Source organism: Palaemon carinicauda, chromosome 15 (assembly GCF_036898095.1).
Source record: "Palaemon carinicauda isolate YSFRI2023 chromosome 15, ASM3689809v2, whole genome shotgun sequence".
Lineage (NCBI taxonomy): Eukaryota > Metazoa > Arthropoda > Malacostraca > Decapoda > Palaemonidae > Palaemon > Palaemon carinicauda.
Genome location: NC_090739.1, coordinates 9,534,174 through 9,546,908, shown reverse-complemented (window position 1 = coordinate 9,546,908; position 12,735 = coordinate 9,534,174). Strand labels below are relative to the sequence as shown.

General features: G+C 36.9%; 1 protein-coding gene across 1 annotated transcript; it reads left to right on the top strand.

The window, feature by feature from the left end:
- Nucleotides 1–10,688: 10,688 nt before the first annotated feature.
- Nucleotides 10,689–11,401, top strand: LOC137654827 (uncharacterized). Its single transcript, XM_068388782.1, has 2 exons — nucleotides 10,689–10,766; nucleotides 10,892–11,401. Exons 1-2 carry the CDS (start codon nucleotides 10,689–10,691, stop codon nucleotides 11,399–11,401), a joined length of 588 nt encoding a protein of 195 aa, XP_068244883.1.
- Nucleotides 11,402–12,735: the final 1,334 nt, after the last annotated feature.

Sequence of the window (12,735 nt, the reverse complement as noted above, 5' to 3'; positions counted from 1 at the left end):
AACATAATGCAACAGCATCCCAACGATATCATAATACATCGCATTGACAAATGGTTTGAAAAATGATGTTTGAAAATGTTTTGCCGCGCCATATCTCAATCTATGTTATACATTTTCCGTAAAAAATTTTACCCTGATATTTTTTGAGTGATTGACGTTCGTTGTTGTAAACAAAAACTAAAATATCAACATTGTCATTAGAGCTTTGAATGCCGTTTCAATGACAAATAAAAAATCATTCATAACTCAGTTTGGCCATCAATCTTTAGTGTAATGATGTAGTTACAACTATGCCATTTTAGGGTGATTTTATCAGTGACTTTAAAAGATGGAAAACCGATTGATTTTTGAGTCATTTTAACAGATTTTTAAAGATGAAATAAAAGGATTAATTTTAGTGTCCTTTTAACAAACTAAGAGATGATAAAACAAATCCATTTTAGAGTCATTTTAACAGATTAAAATATGAATAGAACGATTAATTTTAGAATTATTTTGATAGATTTTATAAGACAAAAACAAAACGATCCATTTTAGAGTCATTTGATCACACTAAAATATGAAAAATCGACCAATTTTAGTTATTTTGACAGATTTTAGAATATGCAAAAACGATCCATTTTAGAGTCATTTTAACAGACTATATTAAAGAAAAAAAATTCCATTTTACAGTTATTTTAAGATTTTAAAATAAGAAAAAAAAACGATCCATTTTAAAGTCATTTTAACAGATTTTAAAATATGAAAAAATGTTCCACTTAAGAGACATTCTAACAGACTTTAAAATATATATATATATAAAAAGTTATCAAAAAACCTAATGGAATTCATCGCTGATGACTTTCCTTCTTTCCATAAATAATTTAATTATTCCAAGCTCAGTATAATAACATACTTTTTTATAAGATATATGTTTATTCCCAGCTCAGTATAATTCTACAAGAAGTGATTATCACCTCCCCCCCAACTTCAAGTTAGAATTCCTGATAATAAACACTCAAAAAGAATAAAAAACAAACTAAAAGAAAAAAGCTCGAAACTTCAAGAGCTGTCAAACGGAATTTCCCGCCGGACCAAATCGGCACAATATGGAAGCAGCGATTATAAAGTCCGCCACAAGGCGGAACACCGCTGGAAAGGCAAATAACTCCGGCCGTAATTTCAAGAGGTCATTAATTAAGGCGGCACGTTGTTTGGAATTATTCATTTGCGAGTTGTTAAGGACTTTGCAACACACAATTCGAACATTTCTCTTCGGCCGGAACTTATAGGAGTCGGGGAAATGAAACTCCCAAACGGGCTTTGCGCGAAAACACTCGAATTAATAGGCAGCAGAAGGTAGCCGTTTCAATCTTGAAGCAATAAAGAGGAAGTTTAGGAACCCAGCCATGTCTTAACCCAGGTACGTTGACTATGATGCCTGGATAGCATTCGTTTCAACGTCTGTAGGCTATGATGCCTAGATAGCAATCATTTCAACAAGGTCTGTAGGGTATGATGCCTGGATAGCATTCGTTTCAACAAGGTCTGTAGGCTATGATGCCCTGATAACATTCATTTCAACGTCTGTAGGCTATGATGCCTGGATAGCATTCATTTCAACAAGATCTGTAGGCTATAATGCCTGGATAGCATTCATTTCAACAAGGTCTGTAGGATGATGCCTGGATATCATTCATTTCAACGTCTGTAGGCTATGATGCCTGGATAGCATTCGTTTCAACGTCTGTAGGCTATGATGCCTGGATAGCATTCATTTCAACATCCGCAGGCTATGATGCCTGGATAGCATTCATTTCAACAAGGTCTGTAGGCTATGATGCCTGGATAGCATTCATTTCAACAAATCTGTAGGCTATGATGCCTGGATAGCATTCGTTTCAACAAGGTCTGTAGGCTATTATGCCTAAATAGAATTTGTTTTAACGTCTGTAAGCTATGATGCCTGGATAGCATTCATTTCAACAAGATCTGTAAGCTATGATGCCTAGATAGAATTCGTTTCAACAAGGTCTGTAGGCTATTATGCCTAAATAGAATTCGTTTTAACGTCTGTAAGCTATGATGCCTGGATAGCATTCATTTCAACAAGATCTGTAGGCTATGATGCCTAGATAGAATTCGTTTCAACGTCTGTAGGCTATGATGCCTAAATAGAATTCGTTTTAACGTCTGTAAGCTATGATGCCTGGATAGCATTCATTTCAACAAGGTCTGTCGGCTACGATGCCTAGATAGAATTCGTTTCAACAAGGTCTGTAGGCTATTATGCCTAAATCGAATTCGTTTTAACGTCTGTAAGCTATGATGCCTGGATAGCATTCATTTCAACAAGAACTGTAGGCTATGATGCCTAGATAGAATTCGTTTCAACAAGGTCTGTAGGCTATTATGCCTAAATAGAATTCGTTTTAACGTCTGTAAGCTATGATGCCTGGATAGCATTCATTTCAACAAGATCTGTAGGCTATGATGCCTAGATAGAATTCGTTTCAACAAGGTCTGTAGGCTATTATGCCTAAATAGAATTCGTTTTAACGTCTGTAAGCTATGATGCCTGGATAGCATTCATTTCAACAAGATCTGTAGGCTATGATGCCTAGATAGAATTCGTTTCAACAAGGTCTGTAGGCTATTATGTCTAAATAGAATTCGTTTTAACGTCTGTAAGCTATGATGCCTGGATAGCATTCATTTCAACAAGATCTGTAGGCTATGATGCCTAGATAGAATTCGTTTCAACGTCTGTAGGCTATGATGCCTAAATAGAATTCGTTTTAACGTCTGTAAGCTATGATGCCTGGATAGCATTCATTTCAACAAGGTCTGTCGGCTACGATGCCTAGATAGAATTCGTTTCAACAAGGTCTGTAGGCTATTATGCCTAAATAGAATTCGTTTTAACGTCTGTAAGCTATGATGCCTGGATAGCATTCATTTCAACAAGATCTGTAGGCTATGATGCCTAGATAGAATTCGTTTCAACAAGGTCTGTAGGCTATTATGCCTAAATAGAATTCGTTTTAACGTCTGTAAGCTATGATGCCTGGATAGCATTCATTTCAACAAGGTCTGTCGGCTACGATGCCTAGATAGAATTCGTTCCAACAAGGTCTGTAGGCTATTATGCCTAAATAGAATTCGTTTTAACGTCTGTAAGCTATGATGCCTGGATAGCATTCATTTCAACAAGATCTGTAGGCTATGATGCCTAGATAGAATTCGTTTCAACGTCTGTAGGCTATGATGCCTGGATAGCATTCATTTCAACAAGGTCTGTCGGCTACGATGCCTAGATAGAATTCGTTTCAACAAGGTCTGTAGGCTATTATGCCTAAATAGAATTCGTTTTAACGTCTGTAAGCTATGATGCCTGGATAGCATTCATTTCAACAAGATCTGTAGGCTATGATGCCTAGATAGAATTCGTTTCAACGTCTGTAGGCTATGATGCCTGGATAGCATTCATTTCAACAAGGTCTGTAGGCTATTTCCCGATTCTTTTTTTTTTTATTCTTTTTCTTGATGGCCTAAATAGAAACGTCCCTACCCAAAAAAAAAAGCGTTAGTTTCTTTTAATGTCCGCAACCTCTCCATCCATGTGAGCTAGGCGTGCGGGCATATTTTGGGGAGCCTATAGGTGTACCTGCTGAGTCATAAGCTGCCATGGCCTGGCCTTCCCAGGTTCTTGCTTCAGTGGAAAGGGGGCTTGAGTAAGGGGGCTTGAGTGCTGATCATATGTCAGTCTCTAGGGCATTGTTCTACTAGCTAGAGTATTGTCACTGTCAATTCTGGCTCTTATCTAAGTATTTCGTGTAATACCTTTTATTGTTATCTTTTTTAACCAACCTTTGCTGTCTTTGGGCTCACTATAAGTGAAATTAAGGTTAGTGTTACTTGTGATTTGTAGTAGACATGTTGAAAAACTTAACGACTATTGTCCTCAACTTTTTATAAGGCCTGGATACCATAATAAATAGTTTCAGCATTATTTCAATATTATCAAAATCAACAGAAAATTGGCAGTGCTCATTCTAGAATCTTCAAATGGTATTTTCTTCAATTTTTTCAAGCACTGCATTAGAAAAGCATTTCATCAATAACATAAGCGAAAATAAAACCGTAAAGTATTGTCAATGTCCCGAGAGGTTCGAGGCCGTCTCTTCTAACTTGTGATAACAATGCAGTGATTTTCACTGCATGTAATCTTAAATTTTCTTAACTCACACCAGAGGCTTTAGGGATGTAACAATATCCATAGGGTTTTCAGCAAACCTTTAGAAATTCAATTACGATTTTCTCGGAGTTTCCAGAAGTCCCTTTTCCAAAAATATCTATTCCTTTAAAGTCATAGGATATCACGCTTACGAAGGAAACAGATAAAAGAAGATACCTGAAAGTTTTCTTTTCCGAAAATATGTATTTCTAAAGTGAATAGGATATCACGCCCACGGGGGGATTGGATAAAGCAAAAGAGACCTTCAAGCTTTCTTTTCCAATGATATCTATTCTTTTAAAGCCATAAAGCCATTAGGCTACCCCACTCAGGAGGGAATCAGATAAAGCAAAACAGCCCTTCAAACTTTCTTTTCCAAAAACATCTATTATTTTAGTTATCAGGATATCACACCCACTGGGGAATCACACAAAGCATAAGGGACCTCTAAGCTACCTTTTCCTAAAATATCTATTGTTTTAAAGCCATCAGGATATCACGCCCACGGGTGAATCATACAAAGCAAAACAGATCTTCAAGCTTTCTTTTCCAAAAACCTCTATTCTTTTAAAGCCATCAGGGTAGCACGCCCCTGGGTGAATCACACAAACGAAAACAGACCTTCAAGCTTTCTTTTCCAAAAACACCTATTCTTTAAAAGCCATCAAGATATCACGCCCACGGGTGAATCCCGCAGAGCAAAACAGACCTTCAAACTCTCTTTTCCTAAAACATCTATTCTTTTAAAGCCATCAGGTAAAGCAAAAGAGGCCTTCAAAGTTAGTGTCAATAACCTCGGGGGATTTTCAACAGCACTTTGGGAACTTCATTACGATTTTCCTCGGATGCCGTCATGAATTTAACGACTGCCGTTTGTTTGTGCACACGGCCATTAGTGTCACTAAATACGGTGTTAATACTGAACGGCCAAATTTAGGCTCTTGCATTTCAAGGTGATATTTCTAGCTGGCCATGAAAGCAAAATATTTGCGTTGAAGAAACAAATGAAAGGATTATATTTCAAACGGGATCATCAGAAATGCTTTAAAAGATCAGCTGGTTTTCTTAGTGAGTATAATGGGTTATAGGAATGATTTGCAATTTTTACATTCTCCTCTATTCTATACGATAAAAGGGTTGAGATTTTCTCTCTCTCCCTCTCTCTCTCTCTCTCTCTCTCTCTCTCTCTCTCTCTCTCTCTCTCTCTCTCTCTCACACACACACACACACACACACACATATAAGCACATCTCCCTTACATAATAGAGAGCAAGTGTCTGGATATACATATTCACACACACACACGGATACATATATATATATATATATATATATATATATATATATATATATATATATATATATATATATATATATATATATATGTGTGTGTATATATATATATATATATATATATATATATATATATATATATATATATATATATATATATATATATATATATACATATATATATGTATGTGTGTATATACTATTTTCCCTGTTGGAGCCTCGAGCTTATATCATTCTGCTTTTCCCACTAGGGTTGTAGTTTAGCAAATTATATATATATATATATATATATATATATATATATATATATATATATATATATATATATATATATATATATATATATATATATATATATTTCTTTTTGGTCCAGCTCACCTCTTCCCTTGGGTAGCCGTGAGAGGCAGTAGTCATACCTTGGTGAGAGGGGGGTACGTGTATATGCCCATCTATCTAGATGTTTAGCCGTCATTTTTAAAGGGTCGCGTACACTAGTACAAACAAAAATACCCTAACATCCTAAAGCAAATTCACACAGCATATATCAAAAATTCTCTTTTTAACACTACCATAAATAACACGACCGTATCTTATTAATAACTACCAAATATGTTACTTTTTTCGATTATGTTACCATACTATATTAAAAGATCTCTAATAAAGACGGTATTAAACACATACGCCCACCATGAATCATTTAAGGAACTTCACAATACTAGTTGGGTTTCAAAAGAATATTAGATGTTCTTGAATCGATCTAACACGCTAGCGTTCATGTCTCTTCTCATATTAAAACGTGAATATCAAATCTCTCTCTCTCTCTCTCTCTCTCTCTCTCTCTCTCTCTCTCTCTCTCTCTCTCTCTCTCTGTAGAGGAAGAGATTTAAGGATAAAAAATACAAAGGATACCGCTGTAAACTCCATACATCATGAAACACCTGTGCGGTAAACTTCCAGACCTATAGGCACTTTATAAACTTACACTAACCTCATCAGCAGTTTCCTGATGCTTTATGAGCTAACCCTCTCTCTCTCTCTCTCTCTCTCTCTCTCTCTCTCTCTCTCTCTCTCTCTCTCTCTCTCTCTCTCTCTCTCTCTCTCTCTATATAAAACTAACGTGTCTTAGGTACTTTCAACCTTAAATTAAAGCAGAAAGACTACTTTAGAAACCAAGTACCATATTTAGCACGATCAGTTGTCTAAATATAAAGACTATCATCTCTCTCTCTCTCTCTCTCTCTCTCTCTCTCTCTCTCTCTCTCTCTCTCTCTCTCTCATATAATCCACGCGTCGTAGCTACTTTCTACCTCAAAATAATGCAAAAGACTACGTTAAAAACCGTACCATTTTTTGCACGATCAGTTGTCTAAATATATTATTATTATTATTATTATTATTATTATTATTATTATTATTATTATTAGCTAATCTACGACCCTAGTTGGAAAAGCAGGATTCTATAAGCCCAGGGGCTCCAACAAGGAACATTTTTAAGAACAGTGACAACATCAAAATAAATATTTCCTATGTAAACTATAAAAACTTTAACAAAACCAGAGGAAGAGAAATAACATAGACTAGACTATCATTTTATCCTGAATCCAACTGCAGTCATTCTAAGCTAACCCTGTCGGATACAAAATATTTGGTTTTGTAGTTCATGAATAATCTGCGGAACAGAACCAACGGATGCATGACTGTATGAGATCCCCCGCCCCCCATTCAATACAAGATGGATGGAGTAAACACATTTATCTTTGCAAATTTATATTTGTGAAGTAAATTCAGTTTAACGGAAATGTCGTAGTTATTCTTCATGATGTGACTAGCGTACGCAACCCGTCAAAAATGACGATTTAATATTTCAATAGATACATTTGCACACACACACACACACACACGCACACGGATTCTACCCCCCCCCCCCCCCTTCTCCCTTGCCTAACTACAACCTGTCAGTTTTGAAATTTGTGGGAGATTGCGATTACATCCTGGGGTACTACCTCTCACCAGTGTATGGTATGACCACTCTCTCTCTCTTCCTATCCGAGGGACGGGAGACACTAAGTAGTCATACGTTTGGCAATGCCGCTCAGCGTGACAGCAAAGGTATATATATACATATATATATATATATATATATATATATATATATATATATATATATATATATATATATATCATCATCATCATCATCATCAGCCGTTTACTAGTCCACTGCAGAACAAAGGACTCAGACATGTCCTTCCACTTGTGTCTGATTGGGGTCTTTCTATGCCAGTCTAGGTCCGCAAACTTCCTTAGTTCGTCGATATAACGTATATTCTTCCTTCCTTTGCTTCTTTTACAATTTTCAGGGACCCATTCTGTTATCTTTAATGTACAACTATTGTCTGTCATTCTCATTATATGCCCTGCCCATGTCCATTTCTTTTTTGTTGCAAGTTGGTAGAATATCCTCTTCTTTAGTTTGCTCTCGTATCCATGTAGAGAGAAACTTGCTCTTTATCAGCCTCATACACCTGAAAACACTGAGATTACCAAACAATTCTTCTTCACCCAAGGGGTTAACTACTGCACTGTAATTGGTAAGGGTAGAAGAGACTCTTTAGCTATGGTAAGCAGCTCTTCTACGAGAAGGACACTCCAAAATCAAACTATTGTTCTCTAGTCTTGGGTAGTACCATAGCCTCTGTACCATGGCCTTCCACTGTCTTGGGTTAGAGTTCTCTTGCTTGAGGGTACACTCGGGCACGCTGCTCTGTCTTATTTGTCTTCCTCCTGTTGTGCTAAAGTTTTGATAGTTTATATAGGAATTATTTATTTCAATGTTATTACTGTTCTTCACAATATTTTTTCCCTTGTTTCCTTTCCTCACTGGGCTATTTTCCCTGTTGCGGCCCCTGGGCTATTTTCCCTGTTGCGGCCCCTGTACTTATAGCACCCTGCTTTTCCAACTAGGGTTCTAGCTTAGCAAGTAATAATAATAACAATATAGGAGAGATGACGGTGACTATGGTAAAAGATGAAAAAGTCTCCCACGTCAGAAAAAAAATAGAATAACAAACACGAAATTAAAAGCTGTAGAGAAAACTAACTAATGAAGAAAACAAAGAACTATATAAAGCAGTGGTTCCCAACCTTTTTTCTGTCATTTCCCCCCTGCACCCAGTTCAACCATCCAGATTTCCCCCTTCATGCCCCGCCCAGCCCTCATGCCCACTCACCTGCCTCAGAAATGGGTATGATATTCCAATTCTCCCCTTGAATATCATGTCAGTGAGAAATGATATGATCATATCACAATTGAATGGCTAACAACAAATTGCCGCACGTACTATGTGGACATTTTCCGCTTGTTTTAGTTAGTAGGTAGTGTAATTATTTCCTACCTGGAAGCTTCAAATTTCCCCCCTGGGGGAAATTTCCCCCAGGTTGGGAACCACTGATATAAAGGGTTATTGGACAGGTTGCTCACATGGCCTCCGTCTGGGTTTATGAGACAGCTCCGAATTTACGGGAGCTTTTATAAATGAAGTACGGACTTTTACAATGTAAGTTCAAGATAAACCACCTGATGGATTTTGTTCTTGGTTTCATATTCTTTTTATTTTATGTTAATTTTATATTCTTTATATTTTATATCATATCAATTTAATATTCTTTATATCTTATTTTCATATTAATTTTATATTCTTTATATTTCATATTAATCTTATATTCTTTACATTTTATATTAATCTTATATTCTTTATATTTTATATTAATTTCATATTAATTTTATATTCTCTATATTTCATATTAATTTCATATGCTTTAGATTTTATAATCTCCATATTTTATAATTTTTTATTCTCTACATTTTAAATTAAACTCATATTCTTTATATTTTTTGTACTCTTGATGAATACATAAGTACGTGTTTACTAATATTTACACGAGTCATACATTAATGTTCACTGTACTTCATTCACTATTTGGTTATGGTCAAAGGGAATTCGATAAGTGTTTTTACTCGGATTTAAAGAAATTTCTCCAAAATATAAGAAATATGCAATACACATACATATATATATATATATATATATATATATATATATATATATATATATATATATATATATATATATACACACACATATATATACATATATATATATATATATATATATATATATATATATATATATATATATATATATATATATATATACACACACACAAATGTGGTTACGTACTCCAGATCATGAGGGGAAAAATAGCATTCAGAGAGAGAGAGAGAGAGAGAGAGAGAGAGAGAGAGAGAGAGAGAGAGAGAGAGAGAGAGAGAGAGAGAAAATGTTGTCGACATTATTTCTTACCTTCTCAATAATTTTTCAATGATCCATGCCATAATTATAAGTTTTCTGCATAACCCAAACTTCCATAAATACACAAAACTATTGCCTAATATTAAAACTATAAATATAATAAAAGAAAATAGAAAATAAGGAAAGCAAAGTGACGATTTTCTGCAGTCCCCTGACCTCCCACGACTATTCTCTCCTATTCATTATGAATCTAATAACGAATAACTAACATAATCTTACTTTGGTTCCACTGCAGGACTATCTCCCACATACCAGCCACTACACTGGAGACCCCTACCCCCTACCCTGGAGAGGACTTTCCAACCCACACCACTTATACGGGAGAGGCCCCTCCTATCTTACACTACCCTAGAGAGCGCCCCACACCCCAATCTTCCCTAGAGAGACCCCTCTTGTAAGCCCTTACCCTGGAGAGACCCATCCCATCATCAACCCCTACCCTTGAGAGGCCCCGTATCCTGAAGAGGGCCCTCACAACCCCAAGCCCTATCCTGGAGAGGCCCATATTGGGGCCGTTCCACCTCCAACCTCTACCCTGGAGAGGCCCATCCCACCCCAATCCGTACCCTGGAGAGGCCTTCATACCTTGATGAGGACCCTCTCACCCCAACCCCTACTCTGAAGAGGCGCCTCCAAACCCCACACCATACCGTACAGAGGCCCTCATACCCTGATGAGGCTCCTCCCACCCCCAATCCCTACCCTGGAGAGTCCCTCATACCCTGATGATGCCCCTTCTCATCCCCCAAAACCTTACCCTGTAGAGAACCTCATAACCTGATGAGGCCCCTCCCACCCCAACGCCTACCATGAGAGGCCCCTCCCATCCTCAAAGATTATCCATGAGAGGCCCCTTCCACCGCAACCCCTACCCTAGAGATGCCCCAGTGCCCACAAAAGGTCCCTTCCACCATCAACCCTTACCCTGGAGAGGTCCTTTACACCTCCAAACCCTACCCTGGAAAGACTCTCATAGCATAATGAGCCCCTCTCATCCTCCCCTACCCATGAGAGGCCTATCTCAGCCCCAACGCCTACCCATGAAAGGACCCTCCCACCAACAAACCTTAGCCTTGAGAGGCCCAACCCACAACCTAACCCTACTATAAAGAGGGCCCTCCCATCACCAACCCCTACCCAAGAAAGGCCCATCCTACCCACAACCCCTACCCTGGAGAGGCCCCTACCACACACTACCCTTACCATGGAAAGGCCCTTCCCACCTCCAACCACTACTCATGAAAGGTACTTCCCATCCCCAACTCCTACCCAGGAGGGACCCCTCCAACACACTACCCCTACCATGGAGAGGCCCTCCCCCTCCAATCCCAACCCTAGAGAGTCCCCTCCCACAATCTGCCCTTACCCCGGAGAGGCCCCTCCCACAACCTACCCCAACCCTGGAGAGGCCTTTCGCACAACCTACCCCGACCCTGGAGAGGGACCTCCCCACCCAACCCCTACCTATGAGCCCCACCAACGACCCCTCAGTTTTATGCCGTCGACTTCTGAGTCTGAATAATTAGATTTTTCCATTTTTCACCTTCACTTTTCTCACCTTCAGAAGTGTCATTTGTCCTGATTGTATCACTTCTGAGATACATTTTTCCCATTTTGCATCCCTAGTTTTCTAGGATTTTCTTTGTTTGAATAAATATCTTTGTTTCTTTAACTTGGTCAGATTTTTATATGTTAATGAAATCCATTATTATTTACTTATGTATACCCGAGTTGTTTATTTAGATATATATGCAAACAGGCACAGATTAAACCCTTTCCACGCCCTCCCACTTTCCTATCTACAACCACCTGGCTTGGCAATTTGTGGGAGAACCACCATGGTGTGACTATTTCCTCTCCCGCTGAGCGTAACAGGATATATATATATATATATATATATATATATATATATATATATACATATATATATATATATATATATATATATATATATATATATATATATATATATATATATATATATATAAACAGACACTTGCTCTTTATTATATAGGGGAGACGATTGTGTTCAATTTAATGATAAGAACAATATATATATATATATATATATATATATATATATATATATATATATATATATATATATATATATATATATATATAATCAGACACTTGCTCTTTATTATATAAGGGAGATGTTTGTCATCAATATAGATAACAATATATTATGTTAATATATCTATGTAAGTTTACCTATTCGCCTTAAGTGTAAAAGGTCAAAATGACATAAAATAATACAATTAATATAGAATTCACACACCTGGTTTTAGCTCTTTGTCCCGGCAGCTCTTCTTTATAAGCTATGTTATAGAAACTCGCATTGTTCTTATTAAAGCTACAAAATTTTAGATTACATTTAATAGTAATTGATGCAGATAATTAACATTCTAATATAATGAAAAAATCCATCAATGGCACTAATTTACAACTGACTTGCTTGATATGCAAAGTATAAAGATTGCTTTGTATTATATTTGTAACTCGTTACATGTTAACAATTCATTTATCATATATGAAAGTGTGCAATTGTTAACATTACCTACACCAAGGAAGTTGGAAGGAGGTTATGTTTTAATCCCCCCCCCCTTTGTGTTTGTTTGCGTGTGTGTTTGTTTGTGAACAACTTCCTGGTCACAATTTTAATCGTAGAGTAATGAAACTTGCAGGGAATAACTGTTATGTAAAAAGCTGGAAATGATTAAAATTTGGAAGGTCAAGGTCAAAGGTCAAGGTCACGGTCAAGCAAAATGTTCAATTCACGTAATCAACCATAAGTTTGGACACCGTTGTCACAAAAACTTCAAACTCGGTTCATATTTGAGTGTATGAAAACCC

Bases quoted from the DNA above. Each gene is read 5' to 3' on its own strand.
- LOC137654827 (XM_068388782.1), top strand. From the start codon at position 10,689: ATGAGAGGCCCCTCCCATCCTCAAAGATTATCCATGAGAGGCCCCTTC. The intron at 10,767-10,891 runs GTGCCCACAAAA...CCTACCCATGAG, and splicing joins CCTACCCTAGAGATGCCCCA to AGGCCTATCTCAGCCCCAAC.